The sequence below is a fragment of the Drosophila melanogaster genome, chromosome 3R (assembly GCF_000001215.4).
Source record: "Drosophila melanogaster chromosome 3R".
NCBI lineage: Eukaryota > Metazoa > Arthropoda > Insecta > Diptera > Drosophilidae > Drosophila > Drosophila melanogaster.
This window is the reverse complement of record NT_033777.3, coordinates 17,110,122-17,137,624: the sequence shown is the minus strand read 5'-3', so window position 1 is coordinate 17,137,624 and position 27,503 is coordinate 17,110,122. Positions and strand designations below refer to the sequence as shown.

Here is a 27,503-nt window from a genome sequence, read left to right as displayed (position 1 = left end):
AACAAATATATGTACTATCTAGGTCACAACTAAGTGACATTATCCCTCCACAAAATTTTTGGTGTTTTGACATATGAGAAAACATTAAAGAAATTCTTTAAAAATTTGAATCGACTTATAATCAAAGTAGTCTTTCAATCAGTTCTATTTAATTATCTTATAATTTGAGAACCTGCTGGAAAACTACTTAGGTATTGTTTATTTCCATAGTCAATCATACTCGAGTCTAATCTCTACATTAAGTAATGCCACAGGTGATAGTCAATACTTTCTGATATCCCACTTCTTTCTAACTGGCGCTTGTTTGTTTGTTGACTCAGTTCTCAGAACTGAATATAATGATGGATCATACGAATGACTGGGCTTTGGAGAAGTGCTAAAATTGAACACCCGCCTTAAAGAACATGACATACGAAAAAGTTTTTATTTAAACTGAAGCGCAATTGTTCATTTATTCGTTCATAAATATTTTATGATATCTTTGATATCTAAGTAATAAAATTTACAGTCTAATTTGATCAATTTGCAGAAGCCATTAGATGGCAGCTGCTATTTTTGTTCGGTTTTGGCTTTTGTACCCCCACGGGTGACTTTTGGACCTTTAGCACGCGGTACCAGCGTCTGTCATCATCTGTTCGATCCAATCGTGGTAGTAGGCGACCGAACCGAACACATCCGGATAGCCAATGGCACAGGCCTCGCCCCAGTTGACCACGCCGACGAGGGTTTGGTTGGCATCAACCAAAGGACCGCCGGAGTCTCCATGGCAAGATCCCTCGCCCTCCTGGGTGAAGGTGCACACGTGTCCTTCGCTCAGCCAGTTGGCGTTTCGCACTCGAGACTGGCAGTTGTCGTGATCGATGTAGTTCAGATCGATTTTCTGCAGCTGGGTGGAGTACCTTCCCCAGGTCTTGGTGCTGCCCCATCCCGTCAGCGTTAGCTTATCTCCCACCTTCGGCAGTGATCCCTTGCTGGCCAGTTTAATAGGTTGAGTCAGGTCGTCGTAAACAATGGGCTTAGCCGTGTGGATCAACGCTATGTCATTGTGATAGGCTGGCTTGTCGTGACTGCAATGGATCTTCGATCCATCTACCAGATACTCCGCTCCTGGTCTCGTATAGTCCACTGTGCCGGTGACAATCTTCAGATACTGAATGGGCCACTCCATGCAATGGGCGGCGGTGAGGATCCATTGTGGCGCGATGATACTGCCACCGCAAACATGCTCGCCAAAGGTATTCATGATGGACACCTGGTAGGGAGCAAATCCAGTGGGGGAATCGACACCTCCAATCACACGGGTCTCGGGCTTCACATGGCCCAAATGATGATTTAACTGGTGACGACGATGAATCTTAACGCTTTTCGCCGAACATTGAGACAGGATCACCAAAACACTGATCAGTACTAGACACTTCATTTTGGCTCAAATATCTTGAAATATTTGTTTCAATTAATTGTAATAATTGTAATTTGTAGTGTTGTGTTGTGTTCAACTTCCGTAAGCGGAATGCCCACTTTTTGGCACCAAAATCGCTTTTATAGCGCTGTGCAAAATTTCCTTATCTCTCGAAGAGTTTCTTTTAAATATTTTTTGCGATAAGCGTCTCAGTTCGGGGGAAGCTTCGATAATGACAATTTCCATAGCCCGTATATAGTAACCTGATAGGGGGAATTCTATAGCCATTTGGACTGAGAGTGATAGACAACTAGCACACGACCGTAATAATATTACTCATACGCAACGGGGGCGGACTTTGTGCTAACTCGAGTTGTGCTAGGCAGATCTTCAGACGTCGTCGGTTGATAGGGTCGTAATCGGATGGAAGTTTACTTGAAATTCACCTGGAATAATAGCGAAATGATTGAAGGCCCATTGAAGATACTGAAGTCGGCATACCCTTAGGGTAGGCAAGTTAAAGGAATAGATAGGACAATCTTCAACAAATATTAAAGGATTTATAAAAATAAATTAGATAACTTCGATATGGAAACCTACTTACTTATTACTTATTTTGTTTTTTATCAAACACTAAAAAAGTATATATTGTATAGACATAGTTCTGTGTGTCATGGTTTGGTAGTGTATTATATTGTTTCTGAAAAACCAGTTCATTTTTATGGCTTCAATGAAATTTTGACGTTTTACTTATCACCCGCAATTACAACAATTGGCAGACGTCTGGACGAGGGATTATCAAGATTTCAAGTTAATCAATTGTTTCACATACTGGATTTTGGACTTTGACATAATTTAGGAGACAATGTATCTTTTGGAACATCCGTAATAAACTAGGTAATATAAAAATGTTCGTCTGGCGATATTGAAAATGCGTACCACAATTTTTACAGTATTTTATTGAATAAAGTTATTTTTCCAGGATAAAAGTAATTGATACGAATTTTTGCACTTAGGAAATAGCACATCCGTTAATCGTTGATATAATCCAGCTGTAGTAAAAGCTAATGCGGGCAAAAACATCGGGAAATCCATAGCCGCACGGAACGCCCCAGTTACCAACGCCCACCAAGCGACCACGACTGTCAACGATGGGTCCTCCGGTATCTCCATGACATGCTCCGGCTCCCACCTTTCCCACGGCACAAAGGTGACCCACATCCAGATCTGGAGTACCGCCGTACGTGGCATTGCACTTTTCCGGCGCGACATAGGTTACATCCAACTGCTGCAGCTGCCATGAGAAATCTCCTCCGATCTCCGTGCTGCCGTATCCGTACATGGTTAGCGTTTCACCATCGGTCAAATCCTCCAACGGAGCGATTGTGATATTCTGAGTGACATCATCGTAATCGAATAGTGCATGCGTCTTGATCAGGGCAATGTCATTATGGTACATGGGGCTGTCGAAGTTGCAGTGCATGACGATATCCTCCACGGAGTATATCCAGCCCTCCGATCCCCAGTGATTATAGGTGGTGGTCACCACCTGCACGTTGTTCTTTCGCAATCCAGCCAGGCAACTAGCCGCGGTGATGACCCACTGATCGTGGATAATGGAGCCGGCACAAAAGTGGTTACTTAAAAGAGTTGCATAATTCACTATTTAGACTTCAAAATAAAATGTTACTTAAGACACTAAAAAAATATATTGCTTAAAAAAATAGTATAATTTCTGTGGTAATACGTTAGTAATTGTTACCAATAGGGAAACTAGGATAACATAAATAAGGATAAGTTAATTACCCATAGGCGTTTTGGAGCGAGACTAGATAGGGTGCCGCCAGGACATCGGATTCTTCTCCTCCGACGATTCGGGAGCTAAATTTATTCGCGGTTTCGGATTTTTCTGAAGTGAAGGCCCGACGGCGTAAACTTGCCTCCGAAAAGGATAACGCCAACAGGACGAGGACGAGTGTAGAAACCGCTCCGGTTTGGTAAGACATCTTGGACGAACAGCTGAAGTTGGACTAATTGCAAAGCAGTGCAGCTAAAAAGAAACTAAGCTCCAATAAACGATATTCAGTATACGATATTAGATATTTGGCGTGATATTAATGAGCCGCCATAAAGGTATTGCAATCTCAATCATGGTCAGCCTGAACAAAACCCACAAATTCTCCCCTCGTAAAAATCCCATATCTTTTTATAAATCAGCAAATCAACACAAATCATGTTGCCAGTACATACACTTGGGTAAAAAATGAAAAATGTTCAGTTACATAAGGTAACAAATTGTTAGATAAGGTTATTTTAATTAAAATCTATGATAAAGGCTATATATGCTTAATTCAGAACGTTAACCAAAAAAAATATTTTTTTAAACACCAACCCTGAAACAAATAATTTTAAGCAAGTAGAACTGAGCTTAAATATCCCATACTTAAAAATACTTTGCCCAGAAATAACTGAGATTCGAAAACGTATTAGTGATAAGAAAAAATATACATTCTTTAATGATTAAATCATATTTAATAGTGCTTTTAAAATATATTTGTCATATTTAAAATCTCTGGCCGCATGATGAGCCGCATTTCTCTCAGTGCACAGATACGAGGTACCCATGACTAGGCGATCGTACATCCATTCATGGTGGTGCGGATCCAATCGTGGTAGAAGGCAGTACGCGCATACACATCCTAGTGGATAATAATAGGTGGCAATAAATACATATATTACTCTTCGATATAGGCGGAATACTTACCGGATAGCCACGTCCGCATGGCACACCCCAATTACCGATGCCTACCAAGCGCTGCTGCTCATCGATAAGCGGTCCGCCAGTGTCGCCATGGCAGGCGCCCTGGCCCGCGTCCATTTGGACACACACATGACCCAGGTCCACATCATCTTGGTTCTGCAACTTCTCCCGGCATGCGTCCACCGGCAGATATGTGCCGGATGCCTCCTGCAGATAGCGACCATAGGTGCCCATGGCCTCGGAGCTGCCCCAACCGGCAAAGGTCAACTTATCCCCCTCTTCCAATTCATCGATATCCGCCAAGGTTATATTCTTTGTCACATCGTTGAACTCGATTTTGGACGACAACTGCAGCAGGGCTATGTCATTGTGATACAGCGGCTTGTCGAAGTTGCAGTGCACATGGATCTGGCTCACAGTGTAGTACGGAGCATACAGATCCCACCAGTCCACAGTTCCAGTCACAACCAGCAGATTTAATGGCCTCAATCCCGCCACGCAACTGGCCGCTGTGAGCACCCAAGTTTCGTCGAGTATGATGGCTCCGCACAAGTGATACGAGTATGCATTTTGGATACTTGCTATCCAGGGCCAGTTGCCCTCGGCGGCGGTGGTGCCACCGATCACACGACCTTGGGGCACAGCTTCGGTGGAGCGATGCCTCTCGATATTGGCCAAACCCGGAAGTGGTTCTCCTCGCATCCTCATGGCTTCCGTTGGCCCCTGAAGAGCCAGCAGAGTCAGACCCAGCAGCACCGTAAGATTCCACCTATTTGTCATGGTTGGTATATGCGCGGTACAATCGAAACTAAAACCCCTCAGCCGGGCCACCTTAAAATTACACTTCATAGGACGGATCTTATCGCCCAGTTTGGTCGAATTTTGGATAATAGGCAGTTTATGGGTCTGGACACGGCGATAAGTGGCATATGCGGCATTGCGGCCGTGGTCATTATGAGCTGACTCGCTAGTTCGACCGGTGCATTTATAGAGTGCCGAGATTTGCCGTGTCACACAAGTCCATGGGTTTATGAGCAACCAGGTCCAATTGGACGTTCCGCCTTTACCGATTGGGTTTTATCCTTGCAGCCGTAAAGATACCTGACTGCGAATGGCCATAAAGATTGCTGGCCAGTGGTCAGTTGGCCGCGAAAAAACCCAAGTGAGCCAACTCCCGATGTGCGATAAAATAGGTTTATATGGAATGCATATAAAAACGCTCAGTTGGGTCATACAATTTTCCATTGCTGGTCATTAATTCGCGCTGTCCGGCATTGTCCCTCGTCTCGGAAATATTTGTTTTGGATGATGGCTGTCCGTTTGTCTCTGATTTGGCTGCTTCTGCTGGGCACTTCCATTGACGTCACGCGCGGAAAGCGTTTGGACAATCGTAAACTTTTGGACAATCGCATTGTGGGTGGCCAGGAGGCGGAGGACGGAGTGGCACCTTATCAGGTGTCCATTCAGACCATCTGGAAAACCCACATCTGCAGCGGAGTCATTCTCAACGAACAGTGGATCCTCACCGCGGGTCATTGTGCACTGGACTTTAGCATCGAGGATCTAAGGATTATAGTGGGCACGAATGATCGTCTGGAGCCAGGACAGACCTTATTTCCGGACGAGGCCCTAGTCCATTGCTTGTACGACATACCCTATGTCTACAATAATGACATAGCGTTGATCCATGTCAACGAGTCGATTATATTCAATGATCGCACCCAGATCGTTGAGTTGAGCCGAGAGCAACCTCCGGCGGGTTCCACGGTCACTCTGACGGGATGGGGTGCTCCGGAAAGTAGCTATCCCACAGTGCAATATCTGCAGACCCTCAACCTGACCATCATCGCACACGAGGAGTGCAGAGAGAGATGGGACTTTCACGATGGCATCGACATCGGTCATATTTGCACCTTTACGCGAGAGGGCGAGGGTGCCTGCTCCGGAGACTCCGGTGGTCCACTGATGTGGGAGGGCAAACTGGTGGGCCTGGTCAACTGGGGCAGAGCCTGCGGCGTCGGCATGCCAGACATGTAAGATGGTGTATATCCACTCCCCTTTAAAGGTGGGAATTAATCAATTGTCAATCCTTTTAGGTATGCCAACACGGTTTACTATCAGGATTGGATCCGCAGGACTCATTCAGGATGCAAGAATCGTGTTAACTAAAAGAGATACAAGGAGAGAGCGATTAACTGGCATCATTATGATGTATTTTTGTATAAATATGTGAAATAAATGTATTGACTAAAGCAACGCTGATAACTTTTACCCTTACTCATGTGGTCATTGCCTGCTTTTAGATGGGCAATCACAATTTTATGGAACTGTTTGCTAACATGTTATGGCATAAGATAATGTCATGCTAGGGCTGAAAAATTGTTTGTTATATGTGAAATTATTTGGCCTAATCTAATGTAATAAATAGTGATAATTACTTTTAATGAATTCAAATGGATCATCTCGTAAACTAAGAATACTGTTGTTGTTCAATTCGTTGCATTTCCGTTATCAAAATGTATAGTCCAGATTATAGATCGGCTTTTATTTAGACTTTTAGGTATGCATTAAAAAAAATTAGTAAATTTTGAAGATGGTAAAGAGAAATTTCCTGATTGCAAACAACCGCTGGCGGCATCTCCAAAAATGAGATGATTTTAAAAGATTCAAGATTTTTTGAAACCTTATTAAAAATATATTCAATTAGAATATGATATTGGAAAATACGACTTGCTTGATCAAATCAATATATCATTTAGATATTTGACGTGGATGGTAATAGATGCAACCCTCGGTTTTACAAAGTCCAGTGGTAATATCCAGCAAGTGACCATTCTAGATATTATTCTTATCCAATGACGGCGCTGACATTGATTGCCCTGTCACAAAATGATAATCAGTGTGCGTCTATATCTTTTTACGATATCAGGCTTTATGACATAGATACTTGGGGCGGAAACATTGATTTCGATTTACGATAAAACCCCAAGACTTACGATAAAACGTTCGAGTATAAAAGAAAAATCACTGCCCATATGCAGGCTTAATTGTCGCATTGAAAGTCAAGCACCCACCACCATTATGGTTCGACTGGGTGTTGTGCAGATCCTGGTGATCCTGCTAGCTTGTACTTGCTATAAGCCCATTAGCGCCGTGCGTTTGGCGCAGCTTAGTGAGGATCAGCTGGAGTGGATCTCGAAGGCGGAAGGAGTCAACTTCCAGAATCGCGTAATCAATGGCGAAGATGTGCAGTTGGGCGAGGCCAAGTACCAGATATCGTTGCAGGGAATGTACGGAGGTCACATATGTGGCGGATGCATCATCGACGAACGCCATGTCCTGACGGCAGCCCACTGCGTATATGGCTATAACCCCACCTATCTGCGAGTGATCACAGGAACTGTGGAGTACGAAAAGCCGGATGCCGTGTATTTCGTGGAGGAGCATTGGATTCACTGCAACTACAACAGTCCCGACTACCACAATGATATTGCCTTGATTCGGCTAAACGATACGATCAAGTTCAATGAGTACACTCAACCGGCTGAGCTGCCCACAGCTCCGGTGGCAAATGGGACGCAGTTGCTCCTCACGGGCTGGGGCTCAACGGAACTTTGGGGCGATACGCCCGATATACTGCAAAAGGCTTATCTCACGCATGTCGTGTACTCGACTTGCCAGGAGATAATGAACAACGATCCGTCGAACGGTCCATGTCATATCTGCACACTGACGACTGGTGGACAAGGAGCCTGCCATGGCGATTCCGGCGGTCCGCTGACGCACAACGGAGTACTCTACGGTCTGGTCAATTGGGGTTATCCCTGTGCACTTGGAGTTCCCGATAGTCACGCCAACGTGTACTATTATCTGGAATGGATCAGAAGCATGATCTCGGGACCATGTAGCAACTGTCACTGCTATGCCAGTAACTATCCCAGCCTGTGATCCAAGGGGACGACGATATGCTGAGCAAGATATACAATTTTGATTAGGTAAGAATGTACGGTGACTAACTTGTGGAAATAAAATCAATGGCAGATTAACAATAAGAAAATCGTGTTAGTATTCCTTCTCAGATAGTCAGGCAATATAGATTTCTATATCTACTTTTGAGTGTTTACCCATATTTTATGGTTTATTATTAATTTCTATTTCATAACTATAATTTCATATATGTAAGTAAATTTGACCTTTAATTTATGAGTCTATATTTTCTTGTTAATTGTGTTTTCAAATTAAGCCTGGATAAGCGAAGGCGTTCAAAAAAAAAGTGGAGTTATTTTTAGATATGGTTTTTTTAATTCCACTTGATAATAAACCACATTTCAAAAGGCCACTTTTATAATAGTCTTAATTTTTCTTTATTTTCCTCTGAAATCTTTCTAACAATTTACTAATTCAATTTGGTAAGTAAATTAGTAGTAGCATTTGTTGTTGCCACTGAGCTTGCTGCGAATCCAGTCGAGGTAGTAGTACACATTGGCCTGCACATCGGGCAGTCCGACACCGCATGGTCGTCCCCAATTGACCACACCCACCAATTGGCCATTGCTCACCAGCGGACCACCGGAATCGCCGTGACAGGCGCCCTCACCCTCGCGCGAAAAGGTGCAGATGTGACCCACACCCATGCTGCTGGTTCGGTTGAAGGTCTCATAGCACTCATCCAGAGGAACAAGGCCCACGGTCAGCTTGTGCAGGTCCTCCATGGAACTCCCGTAGGCCACATCGGAGCCCCAGCCCGTGAGGACGATCTCTTCGCCGAGTTGAACCGGTCTAGTTGGCAAAGCGATCGGCTGTGTCAGCTCATTGAAGGTGATGTTCTCGGTAAGCTTCACCAGGGCGATGTCGTTATGCATGTAAGGCTGGTCGTACATACAGTGTTTGTGGATCTCGGCGGTGTAGTAGATCGCTCCGGGCTCTGCCCACTTATTGGTGCCCGTGATCACATTGACCAGGGCGGGAATGAAATTTTCCACGCAGTGTCCAGCAGTTATGATCCAGTTTTCGTTTAGGATGGCACCACCGCAATTATGGGAGCCCACTATGGGTTGCAGGGACACCTGGTATGGAGCAAATCCGATCTCAGCCTCCTCGCCACCCTTTATCCTGCCAGATTGACCCGCAGGAAAGGGGCCAACTATGCGCTTTGATTCACAGGGATTTGGGGGCTTCACCGCTAGGAGAATTAAAAGGCTTAGACGGAGCAGCTTCATCTCGAAGGTTTGACCAAGTACTGAACACTAAACGTTAACTTCTTCGCTATCAAAACTTTATTAACTGGCCCCTGCTTATCGAGGCAATTTTATCGTTGCCTTATAAATTAGTATTTTTTATGGTGCACTATGATAGTCACAGTAAACGGAACCTTTAGGATTGGTTGGAGCTGAACCCAGTGCACTTTGAATTCCCACTCATGACATTGCGTATCCAATCACGATAGAAATAAACACTGGCATGAACGTCCTGAAAACAGAAAAAAAATTCTGATTCGGTTCTTAGAATCTTTATGTTTTCCAAGAGGCATGGAAAAGTATTCTTATGAAATTCACCTACAAAATTCTGCTGTTCATTGCCTTAACAAAAACGATTTCCGATCACTTACCGGAACTCCTGTTGCGCAGGGCCATCCCCAGTTGACCAGTCCCACCAGGTAACCATTGCTGACCAGAGGTCCACCGGAATCTCCATGGCAGGCACCTTCTCCCAGCCGCGAAAAAGTGCAAATGTGACCCACATCACAATCTTCATCGTTGCTCAGCAGGGCTTTGCACTCGCGATGGGGAACGTACTGAAGGTATAGAACCTGCAAATCGATGGGACTGGTGCCCCAGAGGACCGTGGATCCCCAACCAGTGAGGATTACTTCATCACCCGGCTGCATGGGCACCAAGGGCAACGGGATCGGCTGAGTGCGCTCGTCCCAAGCAATTGGCTCAACTAATTCCAACAGGGCAATATCATTGTGCATCTCCGGATTATCGTAGTTACAATGGATATGAATGGCTTTTAGGAAATACCTGCCTCCTGGTTGGTTATACTTATTAGTGCCCGTGACGACAACCAGCCATGGAATAAAGGCATTTTCGACACAGTGAGCGGCTGTCAGGACGAAGGTCTCGTTTATTATGGCACCACCACAGGAGTGGGCACCGGAGATTCCCTGCAAGGATATCTGATAGGGAGCGAAGCCATCCTCAGCTGCCTGACCACCGATGATCCGTTGATCCTTGTAAAACCGACCATCCGTTGAGTTTCCCTTGATTCGTATGGCTGTTATGGATACGAGTCCCGAAAGACCCAACAAAATAAGTAAAACCACTGCCGACATCTTGTTACTGGCCCTGGTCAGCTAATGAAGTTTTCAGTCGTACTTGCTGCCTTCTTGACCATTTATCGGAATCAGATAAAAAATCAGTTTATGGCGCGATTGTTGGAACCTTTGGTCAGGCCATTTTGACTTTCGTATAGTTCAATCAAAATCGCGAAGGGTAAAACCAGACTAGCTCAGTCCGCGATTGCATTTCAGCCATGTCGCTTGCACGTTTCCTATTTTATATTCTCGTGTTCAGTTCACTCTACTGTGACTTATTGGCATTGGAGCACTTCATTGTGGGTGGCCAGAATGCAGCTGAAGGAGATGCCCCCTACCAGGTGTCGCTCCAAACTCTTTTGGGTAGTCACCTATGCGGTGGTGCCATCATATCGGACCGATGGATAATTACGGCTGGTCACTGTGTCAAAGGATACCCGACTAGCAGACTTCAAGTGGCCACTGGTACAATTCGCTATGCGGAACCAGGAGCTGTTTATTACCCAGACGCCATCTACCTGCACTGCAACTATGACAGTCCCAAGTACCAGAATGATATTGGCCTGCTCCACCTGAACGAGAGCATTACCTTTAACGCACTAACTCAGGCGGTTGAACTACCCACATCCCCTTTTCCAAGAGGAGCTTCGGAGCTGGTTTTCACCGGATGGGGATCTCAGTCAGCGGCGGGGTCGTTGCCATCGCAGTTGCAGCGTGTCCAGCAGCAACACCTCAACTCCCCGGCTTGCGAGTCCATGATGTCTGCCTACGAGGATCTGGAACTGGGACCTTGCCATATTTGTGCTTATCGTCAGGCAAATATTGGAGCCTGCCACGGAGATTCTGGAGGTCCTCTAGTTCACCAGGGCACCCTGGTGGGCATACTCAACTTCTTTGTACCCTGCGCCCAGGGTGTGCCTGATATATTCATGAATATAATGTACTACCGCGACTGGATGCGACAAACGATGAGTGGCAATGGCAAATGTGCACAGGTCAACCAGCAGACAATAGATGGATAAAAACATTTGAACTCATTAAAGAACCTCAATTCATAATGTAATTCCTTAATGCTGTAAATAATTTATTAATTTATTAAGCCATTTAAACATAAGATAATTCCCAAACTGCCAGCCTTGTATCAAATATCACCAAACATGCACCAAAACCGCATAAAACCCGCACCAAAGCCGCACACAAATCGCCACCAAGCCGCCAAGAAGCCGCTAACAAATCGCGTGCAAGTCGAACTGAAAACGAAGGGCAGGATGTATCCTCTACGGGTCACTCGTAAGGGATCATTCTGTACGGGGCATCCTCTATTTTTTTAATTACTTGGGTTGCTGTAGTTCACTTGTTTTTTGGCGGGAGTGGTGAATTATTTTAATGTTTCTGGAGGCAAGTGATATTCTTGGCCCACAGCCAGGAGTCCGTTCAGTCGGACAGCCGGAATGTCTTAGTGATTCAGCCACCCGCCGTTTTCTGATTTATTTCGGAAGAAGAGAAGTGTCGCACTGGTCACACGTGTCGTCCTGATCTAATTGGTAGCAGGTAGACCCAGACAGACGTGGTCTTAGTCATGATTTGAGTTGTGAGAAAAATTTCGACACAAATCGCTCACGGCGCATGGAAATTCTGAAAATATTTCTATCGGCACTCGCTGTTCAGATGGGGGAAAAACAACCGGGAAAACTCTCAGTTGTGGGCTGTATCTTGGCATTTTGAAAAAGATTTTCAGTTGCTGTATTGACTTGGACGTGTGCGGTGCGGGCCTCGAATTTTCTTGGAATACGCGGCGTATACGCAATCCGTGAGCTATATGTAGACGCGTGTCTTGCTCATATTTTTATATATACAGCAATATATAACAAGTGAAATTTCGCAACTTGTGCAAAGTCGAGGAAAAAATTATGTTAAATCCAGTGAAAATGCCAAAGTATGTGAAATAATTTTCCCAATTAAGGCAAAACGACTTTGCAATGTATTTTACATTCTTACCAAGAGCGATGAATATTGCGCTAAAAGTATACGGCCAAAAAAAAACCGTTCGAATAAATATATTACCAAAAATAAAATAGAATATTTTGTGTTATGTGAATTTCAGTTTGAAATATTGCGTACAAGGCGTTGCCATTTCGTGATATATTCAGACGATGAAAGGCCTCTTTGCTGGATCCCAAAGAAAGAGCCATTAAATGTTCAGTTGTGAGAGCGTAAAGTGCATTTATCTGTCGGGCACCAGATGTTAATAGAGCCTCTGATCTTTATTTAGCCTCAATCGCATGCTCTGCCGCACCTGGGGTATCTGCGGGGTATAGTACCTAAGGGGACCCGGCATATGTATTTCCCAAATGATTTATTTAACTAGGCGTACACGTTTAAGTGATTTTTTAATAGAAGACATAAACCTTTTGTGCACCCTTTAGCAGATTTGTGCAGGGTCCTTGGGTTTTTCCATCACATGGAGACCTGGAAGTTGACGAAGCAACAGGTGCAGATGTTGTAGTATCCTCCCAGTAGGGATACGATGTGGTAGAATCTCCGTACGGAACCCAAGATGATGAGTATGGGTCCCAATAATATCCGGATGACGTAGTTGAGTCAGAGCAATAGCAGCCTGCCAAGACGCAAAACAACGCAAAGATCGTTAAGAACCTCATTTTAGCCGGCATTAATACAAACTAATAAACGATAGATACAATTTTATCAATTATATACTTCTTATCTTATTTATTTTCAATTGTTTAAAGAAATAATACCTTAAAACAGTTGGGCAAATGCCAAATATTCAATAAAAAGCCTAATATTTAACTAATATTTATTTTTCATATTCTATTGCCAAATTAATCACCAGCTGTTGTATCTAAAAATTTTGAAATTTTCAGAAGACTTTGTATGATTCATTTGAAAGCCCACTGTGCCATTGTTTATTATATTCCAATTATTTTCTAAATATCCAAGTAACAGTGCCGAATCGGGAAAAGCTAAATAAAGCGTTGGCACGTGAAATTACTTGACGGCAACGGGGCGTATGCGCAACAAGAGATTTTAACAGCCCAAGCAGCTGTTGAATTAATTCAAACGCCATGAATAATGATGGTCAATAAAAATAAAATTTGTTTAAAAGTACACGCGCTGCGCGTTCACACGGAAATTAAATAGGTTTTGAGAAATGTTAGTACAGAGTTGTTATGAATGGTGTTTCATATCTAAGCATAATTAGATCTTAAAATTCTTACTGGTTTTTTGAAGTTCATAAAAATGGTGACTATAGTTTAGTTTTCTTAATTTTATTTTACGGATTGATTTTGGTAGATCACTTAAGACTTCCTAAAACCCCTTTTAAGCGCCATGATAGCACTGAAATCAGATAATCAGAATAAAATTGTTTGATATATTTAGCGTGCTCTTGCTGCGTTTTATCTTCAAACGAGCATAAACATTCAAGCCAAATAAAATCGAGGAATTTATGACAGCTGATTTGGCCGGAGCTAGTTAGTCATCTCACAAGAATAAACAACATACAACTGTACATATGCTTTTCATTTAAGAGTTCTACGGGTTCTACGATCCCCCGATTTGGGATTCTTTATCAGCGCCTCGTGAGTCAAATGACGGGGAAATGCGGAATGTACTTGGGGCGACCGCCAGAGATGGCCAAAAGCCAATCATTTTTGCAGGAGGCACTTTCAATTGTGACCAGCAGCAGAGAAGATTGAAGCAAAAACATAAAACACAAAAGACGGCAACCAGTTCTATGAAAAGAATAACAACAAAATCAGCTGCGCGTCGAAAATCACATTTGTGATGAGTTGCAGGGGGTGGGGGGGGATTGCGGGGCAAGCGGTGGGTGGGGACTGGGGGGTCTCATGTGGTAGCGTCGCCAAAAACCTGCCAAACAGAGTCAAGAGTGCAGTCGACGTCGACTGCGACTGCGACTGCGACGCCGAGTCAACGTCACACGCAATACCAAAAACACAACACAAAACATGAAGCGAGATAAATATTGAACAAATTATGTATTGAAGACCTTTGACAGACGAGGATGCACTTTTAGAAACTTGTGAGAAATGTATTCATTTATTTAATATGATCTGAAAAAAATAAAAATACAAACCACAATTTTATATTTTATACTATAACTATGATATACATAATAATATTGTATTCTAATTTCATTTCCAACTTGAAATAATAATAGAAAAAATCGAAGGCAAACCTTTGTTATCTGTCAACCAGTAGGAGTGTGTAGAAAGTATCTTTTGGAATTATAACCTATAAGCGTTACCTAATATTTGCTTAGGGAGTTACTTAAGATGATCCCCGTCTGTATGATTTATCTGAGAAAATAATAATAAAGAAATTGAGCAATAAGCGGCGAGCATTTGGCTGCATAAAAACTTTGAGCAAGGAGGCGCACACAACTCAGTCGAGTTGAGAAATTGTCGCGGCCAGTACGAGTACGTGTAGCAAAGAACCCGAAAGCAACGCGCGCATTTCGTGCACACATTTTCAAAACCAAAAGAAAGAAATTCTGAAATTTGTTTACGAAAAAAAACGAAGGATTTGCCAGTCGTGTTTGTGTTGTGTTTTTTTAGAGAGAAACGTGCTCGCCACGCCAGGAATTGTGTAATTAGCGGGCCATCAAGTGTTCAGTATTAAGCACCCCCACTAAAGTATTACAACTCGAGATCATTCGACAGCGATCCCTATCAACCAACAGAAAAACCATCGATATGGCGTCCAGAAAAGTGAGTTTTTTTTTTTGTTGTTTTGTGGGCCTAGGGTGGCCCTTATCCGATCGGCAAACGTTGCATTTCACCCACACGATTTTCCACGATATATTCACGACGAAAATGGAGGACATGTGGTTCTCATTACCTGTTCATAAAAACTAAATATTTGTCAATTTATTTTTAGTCCAATGGGCGGTCGAAATTTGCTCACTTGCGCCTTCGCTGTGCAAATGTTGGGTGTAATTTTAGTTTCAAATAAATTCAAATTAATTAAAATGGAAGTGCAAATTTATTTAGCATTTCATTGGCGGCGTTCGTCGACGCTGATTCATGCGATTCCCCAGCGATGCAAGTGGCGCCTCACGTATTCATCGTCACTTGGCCGCCGTTTTTGGCCCGATTTGAAATGTTTATTTCCATATAAGGGTATCCTCAGCCAGACGCACTTGTTCCATATGGCCAGCTGTCCCCGAGCAGCTCCACTTCCTTGTGGAATGTAGTGAAGGTTTCGAGTCCAAAATATACGATTGTTATACGCATTGAACCTTGTAGAAGTGCTATTTAGGTGTTTGAAGTTTTTGGGATTGTTCTATATTTTTATTTTACTCAAAAATATGAATATTTTGAAGCCATATTATTTATAAAAGAAATATAATTTCTTGGCGTCAGCTGATTCACATGGAGTTGCTGTAGTTGTTGCCGGTATTTCAGTTGTACTTGCAGAACCCCAATCAATGTTCTCCGTTGTTGTTGTTGTTGTTGCGGCAATTGCAACAGCTACCATGGTGCACAAAAGGAGGAGGATGGCAAAAAACTTCATGTTGCTAACTTTAAATCGAAACTGATATTTCACTCAACATATTTTGCCCTTATATACGAATAAGACTTCAGAACAATTGTTAACACAAGTGCTTGCAAGATTTGATGGATGAAATGGTGGATGGAGTGATGGATTAGGACAGTTGAGTAAATACTCTAATTTGCCTTTCCAAAAATAAATGTACACGTGGCAAATGTTTAGCACGTGTAAATATACAGTACACGTTTTAACCGGATTGGTTATGATTTTCTTAAACAAGTGCTTTATATTAATTATTTAAAGTATTTTAAATCGTAAGCTGAGTTTATGAGGAACATTAGCATTAGCTAGAGCTTTGTTATTTACCTAACAAATTAATCGTCAACTTATACTCGTTAATTGTAGAGTATAAGGGTATACTAGGTTTGTTTAAAAGTATCTAAAAGCTATAAGAAATCGTTTTCTAACTTATATAACTTATTCTAACAGATCTCGGAAACAATAATGCTAAAAAGTTAACAGTATTATTATTATTGCTATTATTATTATGCATAATTATTAATAATTATAATGATTCTATAGAAGTAGACGCAGCGCAAGTTGGTTTTAAAATGATGTCTCGCCCACTCTTACGTCATAAACTATCGAGAGCTGAGTAACGGGTATCAGATAGTCGAAGAAATCTACATTCCTCTTCTTTGTTTTATTTATAATTATAGTTATATTGCAAAATGTCATTGGTTAACGCTTGGTAAACCATAATTTTAAGGCTGAGTAAATCATTAAAAATGGCTAATTGATAGGTCTAAAACTTTTTTCACTTTATTGCTTCAGAATAATTAACCTAGTTAGAATTAATTTAGTAGAAGAAGTAAAGTTTCTTGCCGCAAAGGCCACCAGGACCTCCCACGCAGGGCGGCAGTGGGGGAGGGACTTGTCCACAGGGTCCTTGGGGTCCGCTGCCACATGGAGGCTGTGCCAAGGGAGCTAGGGTAGTGTCAGATGCAGGGGCGGTAGTGTCCTGTTCCGTAGTTGAATCAGATCCGTAATCATAGTCCGCAGAGGGTGACGTAGAAGCAACCATGGCAAATCCTACAATGCCGCAGAAGAGGAAGAGAACAGCGAAAAACTTCATTTTGATAACTCCGTAGATGCAGTGGTAATTTACTGCCAAAACCTCGCGAATATATACTTTTCCTTTTTGGCTAGTCAAATATTATGACAATTGCGAAAAATTTATTTTCCATGACAAGAGTAAAAAATCTCATTAAAAGAAACAATTGGGCAAACATCAGAGAACGTAATCATGGAATTATTTTATTGTCTAGATATAGATTAGCTTTGTTTTTGGCGAGTAGTGTGGTTAGGAAAGTGAGTGCCTTATAAGGATAACTCCCTTGGGGAATTTCGCGAAGGACTCCACAGAGCCAAAAAAAAAAAAAAAACAACATTACTCATACTCATCATATGTATGTACATAGCTACCCGTTTTGACTTTGACTCATTTGGCTAAAATTAACAATTCCTAACCATATCGAGAAGGTCGCTGGTTGTCAGCCCCATTTGCTTGGCTCATTCACTTGTCTGGCCGACGCCGTGCATTTGCTTCTGCCTTTCGTTTTTGCATTTGATCAGGCGGAAAAAAGGGGGAGTGGAATTAAAAGGCACTGCCAAAAGCAATCCTCAAATATGCCAAATATTTACCAGAATTATTTGCTCTTCCCTGGTCATGGGCGTTGGTGTGGGTGTGCAAGGGGATCATGAGTCACTTTATTTGGGTTCACGTTCTGAAAAAGGGTCGGGATTTGAGAATTCCAGGGCTTGGCCCCCCTATATATACGAATATAACTACATACATATATACGAATGGTAATGCTGCCGACTAAAATAGCAAATATTTTTAAACATTACCAATGGCTTTTGTGCACTAAAACGAATAAAATGAATCGTTTTATTCTATGACTGGTTTATTAGTCACTGATTTACTGGGTAATATTATTATCGCTCCGAGCTTACGCTTATGCTACTAATGTTGTTTTGATGGCAGATTAATATTGGGTGTTTTTTAAAATTTTAAATAAATATAAAGTAAAAAAAAACATAATGGAATTGAAATAGAAAAATTGAATGGAATGGAATAATGTCGTATAAACCTGTTATATTTTAACAAAAAACTTTATTTTGGGTAACCACTCTTTGAAAAGCCGATTATTATTGGTGCATACTTTGGGGCATATCGAAGTTCTTATAAGTTATAAAATATACATATTTAACTTTACGCTCTCACACTGAAACTGAACTTGAATCTGTTAATAATTTTCTTTCGAAAACTGGTTTTGTGTGCTGGCTGAGAAAAAGACATTTTTAAGAGAACACAATTCTCAAAATGTTAAAGAGAAAGAAAATGCTCTCTTGTTTTATTTTTTGTTTGCCGCTCTCTCGCCCCTCTCTTTATTCAGCAAATCAGCTGATATGGCGGATCCGAATGCCGGTGATCGGCGACAAACTTCAACGTTTAAAAATAAGAATTTATTTAACGGTGGTACGTGCTCGAGTAACAACGCTGACGGTCCCGGATCGGCAAATTTAACGCACGGCGGTGAATTGGTGCAAAACGCGAATTATACAAACGGTCAAACGACGCAGGCGACCATATTCCTCAGCAACAATAACAACAGCAGTAATACGGGCAACCACTACTACAACAACAGCAACAGTCACGGCAGAAAGAACGCGCCAAATTCGCAGCAAAATCAGCAAAACGCGTGTGTTTATACGACCAGCAATAGCAACAATAACAATTTGGAGCACAACTTTAGCAACTTACATTTCTACGCCCAACAGCCAGCCGCACACTACGACGTTTGCCATCAACAGGTGTGTGTGTGTGTGTGTGTGCGAATAGAGTGCGGCAGTGTGCGTGAGCCACAGGCGAACTTCACTATGATGAAGTTTCAGGAAACTCCCGGTCATTCGAAAATTGATTGTCGCGAATCAAATTCAAAAATCAAATTCCCTTAATCGAAGTCTTTAAAATATTCCCTTATTTTACGTTTGAAAAGAATGAAAGATAACCGTAGATTTTTAGGAATTCCTAGGAGTTTATCATTCTGAGAAACACCTTTTTTTTAAAGGATTGAATGCTACACATTAGAAGCTATAAATGCAGAACTGGACAATTCAAATTTAGTGATAATAGAGCAGTTAACTTTTTCAACCAACTACTATGTACAGAAATTAGATATATGATTTATCTAAGCACCGTTTCACTGTAGTTTTTGTAAGTGCTGCAGTTCACACTGCGTTTTGTCGCGGCATTTCGCAATTAATGAAAATGTTAATGAACTTCACACGCTGCGCACTCGAGCACTTCACTCTAATTTCTTCTTCTAGCCGTATTCCCCTTGTTGGCCTGGCCCAGACAGACAATTGTGAGGGGGGGCCGCGGGGGCTCTACTTCTCTATTTCTGTTGGTTTTTCGGTGGTTTCCTCGGTTTGTGTGTGGCACGCGAACTCCGCTTTGCTCCCTTGTCCGTCGCCTTCTGATCACTCCGCTTTGTGCTCGATCTTCGCGGCGTTTCTGTCTGTATACCCTTTTCGGGAACTTTTCGGGCAAGTTGGTGGTAAACAATGAATTAGGCGGAGTTACCTGGGAACTTGTTTCGCCGGCTAAGAGATAAGGGCAACTCGCAAGCTTGACGGAAATACGGAGTTCTTCAATGTGAACCACTCAAATGTTTATTTACATATTATCTTCATCATTTCATCACTTAACAAACGTTCTAAAATATAATAAATTTCAATAAACTCCAGAGACAATTTAAAAGATACCACAATCGTTACTCTGAAAAAGATATTTCAGCCTCAAAATAAAAATTGTTATTCTTGAAGAAACCTAACGTGCTGAAAGTCATAGAAAAGTTTGACTTCAAATAAAAGTTCGGAATTACCCCGAGAAGCGTATTCCAAAGTCGCCTGCTCTCGAAAGTTCATTGATTCTTGATAGCCGCTTCGTTGCGCGACATGCGTGGAAAGTGGACAGTCCACTCCAGTGAAGTTCTGCAACTGGAACAAGTCTTGGCCTACGCCACACCTAGTGGGATCCGATCAGATCCATTCGAATCAATTTGCTTCTTAGCACCAGGAGTGGAGTTTGATGGTTTTTAATGGAGATCGCTCTTGCATAGTTGCTAAGTGATTTTCGAAGTAACGACGTCCCACACGCAGTCATCAAGACACCCATTTACCGGCACACCCATCCAAATCTAGTAAACCCGGCTAACTTGATATTTGCGTAATCGCTAACCCACAGACGAACGACTACTACCAGCCAGCCAGACAGGAGGGCCAGCAGGCGGATCAGTACGAGGAGAACTTTGACGAGGACATGGAGGCCGAACGCGATCTCGCCGAGGATGCGCAGTGGAAGAAGATCCAACAGAACACCTTCACCCGGTGGGCCAACGAGCACCTGAAGACCATCGATCGGTCGATCAACAACCTGGAGACGGACCTGTCCGACGGCCTCCGACTGATCGCCCTGATCGAAGTGCTGTCCCAGAAGCGAATGCCCAAATACAACAAACGCCCAACATTCCGCAGCCAGAAACTGGAAAACGTCTCGGTGGCCCTGAAATTCCTTCAGGATGAGGGTATCAAAATCGTTAATATTGGTAAGTGAGACACACATGTGTGTATGTATTTGAATTTGAAATTCCCAGAATTCTTGGATTAAGCTTGGGTTGGGTCCCACGTATCTCTAATAGTTTTAGCAACCGCACAATTGCGGTCGTAAAGCAACTTTATGCATTAATTAGATGCGCTCGCATCGTTGGCCATCGAAAATGTTTCCATTGAAAATTGCATAATTTGCTCTTTCAATGGGGAGAGATAAGTCAACTAAAGATGTGCCGCCAACGCCTCAAGAGTCTCGGGTTAACACCAGATCCCCTGATCCCCGCTGAATCCCTCACGATTCCATGTGGATCCGTTGTATTATTTATATGAAATGTGTGCCTTTAACGATTCGCTTCCAGACTACAAAACAAAATGATGTCATTGCCGCGCTTATTCAAAGCGCCAGCTTCATGCGAGTCTTACTTTCATTTGTATTTATATGCATAATTCAAGATTGTGCTCACCAATTTGCAGTACCTGCACGGTACGTAATCTACTGACTTGTGTACCCTTTAGGATGGGTATATACGGCTATTTCTATATAAGAGTCGAAGCAAATTTTTGCAACGACTTTGAAGTTTATATACCTTCAAACAAGAGAGCACCAACGAAGCGTGGACAATTTGGAAGGTTAATTTCATTAGAGTACTATCGCTTTCAAAGACCATTTCCATTGCCAAATCACGAGCGTAACACAACCCGATATCAATGGTCACCTAACTGCATCAATGCTAATTAGTTTGATTTAAAAACTATACAGCTGGAGGAGCATGTGATGCCGGATTTTATGACTCACATTGCGGCCTTAACTCAAGCATCCGTCGGTCATTGAGGCATTCAGTTGATGTATGATTCCATCGCGTACGGGTATTACATTTCATTCACAATGTAATCATCTACCCTGTGCGCATTCTAATGACCCCGTGACGTTATTGATAAGACCAACAATCTCGGAACGTTTGAAATATGTACATACTCGTAGTTAAATCGCCCAGTGAGGACTTACTGCCCCATATAAAACAGATAAACAACTTCAGTATCTTAACGTTCTAGAAAAAAAAAACTCAGTTTGTCAATAATTGACAGCTAGGTAAATAATGTTTACAGATATGTTTACAGACACTTTTTATCGACCCAAAGGGGAGCTGCCTTAAATATAAAGATACAAATAAAATGAAAGCCAAATAAACTCGTTCGTTTAACTGTGAGCAAAGCAAATGCAAGTCCGAGACATTTTTGAACGAATTTCATGTACAATCGACAGTTTCGAAGGTATTTTTATAGCTATCAGCACTTTCGTTTTTTTTTTTTTTTGCGATAAAAAATCGTTCATTCTGGACTTGGGTTAGCGATAAGGCGCTCTCATATCTATCCCCTAAATTTTTAGCGCTAGCAACTCAAATTTCGCGATTTAATTTCGGGCTTGCCAAAACTTAATTGCAAGGAGAGGTAATTCATTCATTTAGGCACTCGACTCTTTAAGCAGCTTAGTCATTAACTAAGTTTTGCCTAAATAGCATTATTCACGGGAATGCAAACATTAATTGCCCGTTTATTTTGGCAAACATTCCCAAAACAGATAACGCATCCAATTTCGGTCATTATCGTTGAACAAATGCGAAACTTATAAGAAAACATAGTAAATTAATTTAACAAGCCCCACCTATTCCTGCTGTCCAATTATGTGGTTTTTAATCGATTTAAATTGGGTACAGTGAAAGCTTCCGTGTGAAATTTCTGTTCTCGGCTTTGGAAAGCATTAGCAGACCAACATTTTTGGGTTCCCACTGTATCGCACAACAGATCATTTCTGTTCGGTTATTTTCTTCCAAGCCGCTTTTTTCCTCTTTTGTGCTGTCAATTGAATTAGCCCGAAATTTTGTGGAGTTATGTTTGCGTCGAATTTTGTGCCCAAAACCACGCAGCTGCTGGCTCAAGAGCTTGTCTTTCAGTCCAGAGCTCCGACTCCAAGTGGGCATGTAGATTTCCATGGAGCGCCGCCGTTCGTATCTACAAATGTTTGCGCTAAAAAATCCACAAAAATAATAATAAAGCCTCTCGGGCGGTCGCAATAAACTGCAAAAAAAAAAAAAGCAGCAGAAAAAAACAAATAAAAATAACAAAATTAAAAGTACAAAACAGAGGGAAGAACAAACCTAATACGTGCCGGATAAAGTAGAGATAAAATCGCTCAGTTGACTCTCCATGACATCATCTGGTTTTTGGGTATCGGGCTTACTTTGGATTTTGGCTGAAGTTGTTCGGAACCGTATTACTTCGGTTTTCAGCAGCGTCAACCTAATGGTTCCTATAAACTCAGGCTCAATTTGTCACAGCCAATTGATTGTTATTGATGACGCCATCATCACTCGAACATCATTAAAATCATCTATGGAGGGCGTCGAAGATTTTTCCAGGCACATAAATGCATATTTCACTTAATGGAAGCCACTCGATGATCATCCATTTGACCCAATTTTACTTCTGTTGTTTGCTTGTTAATAATTTGTTCATTTTTTTTGTGATTTCACCCATGATGTGTTGATTACCAAGGGAGTCATCAACATAATTGAAATGCTCAACAATTCATAAGTACTGGTCTAAAAAATTAAAAAAAAAGAAACATTCTTGATAAATTGTTCATGAACGTTGTAATCATTCCAGCTAACAATATTTTGTTTTTAATTAGATTGCGATGGTTAGCATAAGTCAAACCGAAAAACAAAACATAGACCCCAAAATAAAGATTATTTAACATTTTTGGAAAATTAGTCAAACACTTTGTTGTGGGTCGTGCTAATAGCTTCCGTTTCCCAAGCCAAAATGCTTAAGCTTGTGATTCAGCCCATAGTTAGGAAATATGCCAAGTCCAGAGTGTCAGCTAAATTTCCGTTGAATTTCAGCTGAATTGCTCATAAAATGACACGACCAAACATCAATATGATGATCACCCGGCACGTACTTCACCGGTGTTTTTATAAATCATTTGCAATGTCTCAAAATGACGCCATCGATCCGGACACGTCACCGTTGAGCCGAGGCTAACCCTCTGATCCATGGACTGGAAATAGCAATGATGCCCATTTCTCGTCACACTTCAGAGGCACTTGTGATAAGATTAAGGCGTTATGAACATCATTACTAACTCGGCGGAATGTTTACGTAGATTCCCTGAGCGCGGCAGTCAGTCAATTATTTAAATTAGCAAAAGCTGGCTGTTAGAGAGTTGGTCTGACCCCGACTCAATTACCCTAAAAAAAAACAAGTGAAAATTAAGAAAAACACACGGCGCTTTCGACGGCAACCGAATGTGGGACAACCCACATCAGAAATGCGCCCAAAATGGTGCTTTTTGAGCGGCTTAAAAACTCTGAGACACACATGCTCAGGCTCCCACTTTCCAAGCGATGTCAACGATTTTTGCGGCTTAGCCCTGCATTGGCTCTAATTTAATTAGCCGAGCAACAGTTAGGCGTCTGGATGATTAGCCTCGGAGCGAACGGAAACTGGTTTTTCCGTTCCGTTCGGAAAATCTTTCCAGACGCTTCATTGTATCGTGGCTGCTTTTCCGACTCCAACTCGGATTTCTGGTATGCGCGTGCCGCTCGGAGAACGTGTCTGGTGACCCAAGCCGGTTAACCGGGAATTGCGGCCTCGGTGGACTCGGTGCTGCAGCCTCAGCATTCTTGTTATCTGAATGTTAAATACTTCTCTGCCGTTGCACTTAACATCATAATAACTCTGTGGCCGCATCGAAGCGAGAATCGTTGCACATAAATCATGTCAAGTCATCATTCGACATGGCCAAACGATTGGTGGCTTCTGTAGCATCAGCTCTGGGTTCCAGATTCAGCCTCTGGTTTTGGGTGGACATATCCAATTGCTGTGCACAATGACAGCGAAATTATGATGGATTGTAAACGGGGGATCGCAGATATTTTCCACTCTTTAGTTCTGTAAATTAATGAAATTTGATGCATCTTCTTCGTTTGAAGGAGAGCAACACCATGTACACTACCAATAGATAAAGTTATCTTATAGGGATATCATTCTTGTTTTGAGTCTAATTATACAGATTCTTTACTTAAAGATTATCTCTTATTTGTGCAGAACAATAAGCTGAAAACATAATTAAGATTGACTCATTATTTTATATTCAACACAAAAATGCCTTCTATTAACCAGAAATTTGTACACAAAGAATAATAACTTCGTCATATAATTTTTTGCGACAAAATCTCTTGTCAGATAAGATTAAAATGGAGAAATAGTATGTGTCAGTATTATAAAAGACCCAACTCGAGTATGACTACGTTTGATCATTTTTAGTGACACTTGAAGAGTAATAAGAGTTTATAATTCAAACTATTCCTTATCTTTCTTGAGAATCTAGAATCAAATAACTAAACTAAATTATTTTGTATATAATATAGTCCAAAAATAACACCTAAATCGTGAAGTATAATAAAATTATTTTTACTGCAACTATGAATCTCAGTATACAATGCAAAATTAGTTTCCTTTAACGGAATCCAAGAATGCTTGCTTCATGTAAGCCTTTACCATATTAGCCAGATCATGCATCCATTCTGAATCCCAAGAGCTATTTTCTTTTTCAAAGACGGATTACATTTCCCCATTCGAATGAATACTGTTCTTAGAAACTCTTTGCTCGTTCTCCGCGATCTTCACACTTATGCATATGTATGGATTTGAAATTCCCTCGACTGGAGTTTGCCTGGTTAATATGCATTGCATATTCCTATAACAGTTATGGCATCTCGTTCTCCTCTCCAGACATTAGCATATTTCTATATAATTTACACCACATTTTCTTGTTCGCGCTGCCGTGCCAAAAACAAACGTTTGGCTCTTGGAGTTGACAAGCAACCAGTTTGAGCTCCACAAAGACATCCAGTTGATGTGGAGTTTTGGCCAAGACAGTTACCGAGGCTCGCCAATCGGCACGCCGGCTGCTGCCTAATTAGCCAAATCATTTCTGGCTATTTAGTTTTCTATGCCGTTTTAATTGCTGCTTTCTTTCGCCTTGCAAATGGAGTTGTTGCGCCAGTGTCTTCGATGTATTTTTCATAAATATGTCATCGGGCTGGGCTTAAAGATTGGCAGCTAATTCATTTGTCAAGGCATCAGTCGACCGTAAAAGTATTTTAAACGGCCAAACGCAAAGATGGCCTGGCAATTTGATGGCTTTTAGGCGAGACCGAGCGACCAACAAAGCAAAGTCATTTGACCATTTTGCTTGCCAACCCATCCAGCCGGTTTCGCTGTCCACTGGCCTCAAGTGGCCGGCTACTCAAGTAAACAAAGCCAAATTGCAAATTTTTTAGCAAAAAGTGGTTATTGCTGTTGCGCGGGTGTTGGGCAGTAAGTGGTAAGCGAGCTGGCTCTATCAGCAATCGTTTAACGGCTCGTTGAGCAGGCCAAAAAGCACCAAACGATCCCGGAGTCTACTAGAAAGCCCCAGCGGGTAAAGACAAAGAAATGTAGAACATCTAGTACGTCAGTTAACGACGTAGTTGTCCGTCGTCACTTGGCATATTCGGTTACCATTGCTGGCCACCGAGTTTTCCCTGTGGCAACTTTCCCCACGATGGAGGAGGAATTCCATTCGCGTCATGGTTCAGTGCGTGTCAAATGCATTTGCCGAGGGCCAAGGTGTTGACTAATCGGTGATAGGTAATCAGAACGATACCCACGCCTTTCACCTTGCGGTGTTACGCTATTAAAAAGATCCCATTATCGTAAGTTCAATAAACTCCGACTATCTCTGAACGGTTTAGCATGACAAAAGAAGAGCCGTCCGAAGCGCAGGCTTTGTTGGCCAAGTTTAAGGTCGACGGCGGTGTTTAAGAAAACCGGCAAGACCTGTTGATTGCGTGTATAATAAGCCCTGAACTTGACCAGGAGGCAAAGTAGTTGTAACAGTTAGCAGACATCTCTGACCATAATTGGCGAGTTGTCGAATGGCAACAGGTTTGCAGCAGCCCCATCAAAGTGTTGCCAGTGACAGATGAGGCATGCAGTCGTTGCAGTGGCTGCCACAGGTTGTCGGGACAATTAATAGACACATTAGGTACATGCGACTGGTACCGGTGCCCGTTCTGGTTTTTCCACCCGACCAACAAAGTAATCCAATCTCTGTTCTTGCCCCCGTTCCGCAGACTCGTCGGACATTGTGGACTGTAAGCTGAAACTGATACTGGGTCTGATATGGACACTGATTCTACACTACTCGATATCGATGCCCATGTGGGATGGCGAGGACGACAAGCAGCTCAACGGCTCGGGCCACACTCCCAAGCAGCGGTAAGTGACGCCTACCCAATTGGTTTATTGCCCAGCACTAAATCACTCTTCCGCTGGCAGCCTGTTGAACTGGATACACGCCAAGATACCCGACTTGCCCATCAACAACTTTACCAACGACTGGACCACGGGCAAGGCTGTGGGCGCCCTTGTCGACGCCTGTGCTCCGGGTCTCTGTCCCGATTGGGAGCTGTGGGATCCCAAGGATGCCGTGCAGAACGCCTCCGAGGCCATGGGCCTGGCCGATGACTGGCTCAACGTGCGCCAGCTGATCAAGCCCGAGGAGCTGGTTAATCCCAACGTGGATGAGCAGTCTATGATGACCTATCTGTCTCAGTACCCCAACTCCAAGCTCAAGACTGGAGCTCCCTTGAGGCCTAAGACGAATCCCAACAGGTGAGTACAAGTGCCTTTTAGATCGGTGTTTCTCTAACTTGAACAATTTGCTCTGACATATTTCAAAACAAACGTTGAACATGATTCGTTCA

General features: G+C 42.4%; 12 protein-coding genes and 1 non-coding gene across 20 annotated transcripts in view, besides 1 other annotated feature; 5 read left to right on the top strand and 8 right to left on the bottom strand.

Annotated features, from left to right (window-relative positions):
• Positions 1–429: 429 nt before the first annotated feature.
• Positions 430–1,514, bottom strand: CG5246 (uncharacterized protein). Its single transcript, NM_142346.3, has one exon. It carries the CDS (start codon positions 1,418–1,420, stop codon positions 602–604), a length of 819 nt encoding a protein of 272 aa, NP_650603.1. The 5' UTR covers positions 1,421–1,514; the 3' UTR covers positions 430–601.
• An 827-nt stretch (positions 1,515–2,341) lies between these two features.
• CG31267 (uncharacterized protein) lies at positions 2,342–3,428 on the bottom strand. Its single transcript, NM_169751.3, has 2 exons — positions 3,206–3,428; positions 2,342–3,039 (listed from the first exon to the last, which is right to left on the bottom strand). Exons 1-2 carry the CDS (start codon positions 3,403–3,405, stop codon positions 2,412–2,414), a joined length of 828 nt encoding a protein of 275 aa, NP_732214.1. The 5' UTR covers positions 3,406–3,428; the 3' UTR covers positions 2,342–2,411.
• A 477-nt stretch (positions 3,429–3,905) lies between these two features.
• CG31266 (uncharacterized protein) lies at positions 3,906–4,963 on the bottom strand. Its single transcript, NM_001144596.3, has 2 exons — positions 4,164–4,963; positions 3,906–4,098 (listed from the first exon to the last, which is right to left on the bottom strand). The coding sequence occupies exons 1-2, from the start codon at positions 4,938–4,940 to the stop codon at positions 4,027–4,029; spliced, it is 849 nt and encodes a 282-aa protein (NP_001138068.1). The 5' UTR covers positions 4,941–4,963; the 3' UTR covers positions 3,906–4,026.
• A 463-nt stretch (positions 4,964–5,426) lies between these two features.
• Positions 5,427–6,414, top strand: CG4053 (uncharacterized protein). Its single transcript, NM_142344.3, has 2 exons — positions 5,427–6,193; positions 6,257–6,414. Exons 1-2 carry the CDS (start codon positions 5,469–5,471, stop codon positions 6,327–6,329), a joined length of 798 nt encoding a protein of 265 aa, NP_650601.2. The 5' UTR covers positions 5,427–5,468; the 3' UTR covers positions 6,330–6,414.
• Positions 6,415–7,198: 784 nt separating this feature from the next.
• Positions 7,199–8,286, top strand: CG17475 (uncharacterized protein). 2 transcript variants are annotated; one of them, NM_001300443.1, is made up of 1 exon: positions 7,199–8,286. In NM_001300443.1, exon 1 carries the CDS (start codon positions 7,242–7,244, stop codon positions 8,106–8,108), a length of 867 nt encoding a protein of 288 aa, NP_001287372.1. In that variant the 5' UTR covers positions 7,199–7,241; the 3' UTR covers positions 8,109–8,286. The 2 variants fall into 2 exon arrangements, with proteins under 2 accessions (NP_001287372.1, NP_650600.2); NM_142343.4 differs by having other exon boundaries at positions 7,199–8,210.
• A 218-nt stretch (positions 8,287–8,504) lies between these two features.
• CG31265 (uncharacterized protein) lies at positions 8,505–9,413 on the bottom strand. The gene has a single exon (NM_142342.4). It carries the CDS (start codon positions 9,377–9,379, stop codon positions 8,579–8,581), a length of 801 nt encoding a protein of 266 aa, NP_650599.1. The 5' UTR covers positions 9,380–9,413; the 3' UTR covers positions 8,505–8,578.
• A 10-nt stretch (positions 9,414–9,423) lies between these two features.
• Positions 9,424–10,499, bottom strand: CG31269 (uncharacterized protein). The gene is made up of 2 exons (NM_001104348.2): positions 9,769–10,499; positions 9,424–9,629 (listed from the first exon to the last, which is right to left on the bottom strand). Exons 1-2 carry the CDS (start codon positions 10,492–10,494, stop codon positions 9,534–9,536), a joined length of 822 nt encoding a protein of 273 aa, NP_001097818.1. The 5' UTR covers positions 10,495–10,499; the 3' UTR covers positions 9,424–9,533.
• asRNA:CR44238 (antisense RNA:CR44238) lies at positions 9,763–10,641 on the top strand. Its single transcript, NR_074026.1, has one exon.
• Positions 10,642–10,686: 45 nt separating this feature from the next.
• On the top strand, positions 10,687–11,537 carry CG17477 (uncharacterized protein). The gene has a single exon (NM_142341.3). It carries the CDS (start codon positions 10,695–10,697, stop codon positions 11,496–11,498), a length of 804 nt encoding a protein of 267 aa, NP_650598.1. The 5' UTR covers positions 10,687–10,694; the 3' UTR covers positions 11,499–11,537.
• Positions 11,538–12,235: 698 nt separating this feature from the next.
• The window catches only part of cher (cheerio), a 33,857-nt gene continuing 18,589 nt past the window's right edge, over positions 12,236–27,503 (top strand). For 2 of the 6 annotated variants that reach the window (NM_001275728.1, NM_001275730.1), the window contains exons 1-5: positions 12,236–12,412; positions 18,471–18,888; positions 20,324–20,684; positions 26,871–27,015; positions 27,076–27,411. In NM_001275728.1, the coding sequence (NP_001262657.2) occupies positions 12,387–12,412; positions 18,471–18,888; positions 20,324–20,684; positions 26,871–27,015; positions 27,076–27,411 (1,286 nt within the window). In that variant the 5' untranslated portion in view covers positions 12,236–12,386. Of the gene's footprint in view, positions 12,413–14,942; positions 15,228–18,470; positions 18,889–20,323; positions 20,685–26,870; positions 27,016–27,075; positions 27,412–27,503 lie in introns of those variants that run through there. The other 4 variants (NM_001202309.1, NM_001275729.1, NM_079659.4 and 1 more) reach the window with 2 other exon arrangements.
• Positions 12,839–13,148, bottom strand: CG45079 (uncharacterized protein). The gene has a single exon (NM_001300442.1). It carries the CDS (start codon positions 13,134–13,136, stop codon positions 12,867–12,869), a length of 270 nt encoding a protein of 89 aa, NP_001287371.1. The 5' UTR covers positions 13,137–13,148; the 3' UTR covers positions 12,839–12,866.
• On the bottom strand, positions 15,538–16,048 carry CG42779 (uncharacterized protein). Of its 2 annotated transcripts, none has more exons than NM_001300441.1 (1): positions 15,538–16,048. In NM_001300441.1, exon 1 carries the CDS (start codon positions 16,030–16,032, stop codon positions 15,847–15,849), a length of 186 nt encoding a protein of 61 aa, NP_001287370.1. In that variant the 5' UTR covers positions 16,033–16,048; the 3' UTR covers positions 15,538–15,846. The 2 variants fall into 2 exon arrangements, with proteins under 2 accessions (NP_001287370.1, NP_001189239.1); NM_001202310.2 differs by having other exon boundaries at positions 15,793–16,048.
• Positions 16,661–16,710: a mobile genetic element.
• On the bottom strand, positions 16,817–17,160 carry CG34278 (uncharacterized protein). The gene has a single exon (NM_001104347.2). It carries the CDS (start codon positions 17,144–17,146, stop codon positions 16,871–16,873), a length of 276 nt encoding a protein of 91 aa, NP_001097817.1. The 5' UTR covers positions 17,147–17,160; the 3' UTR covers positions 16,817–16,870.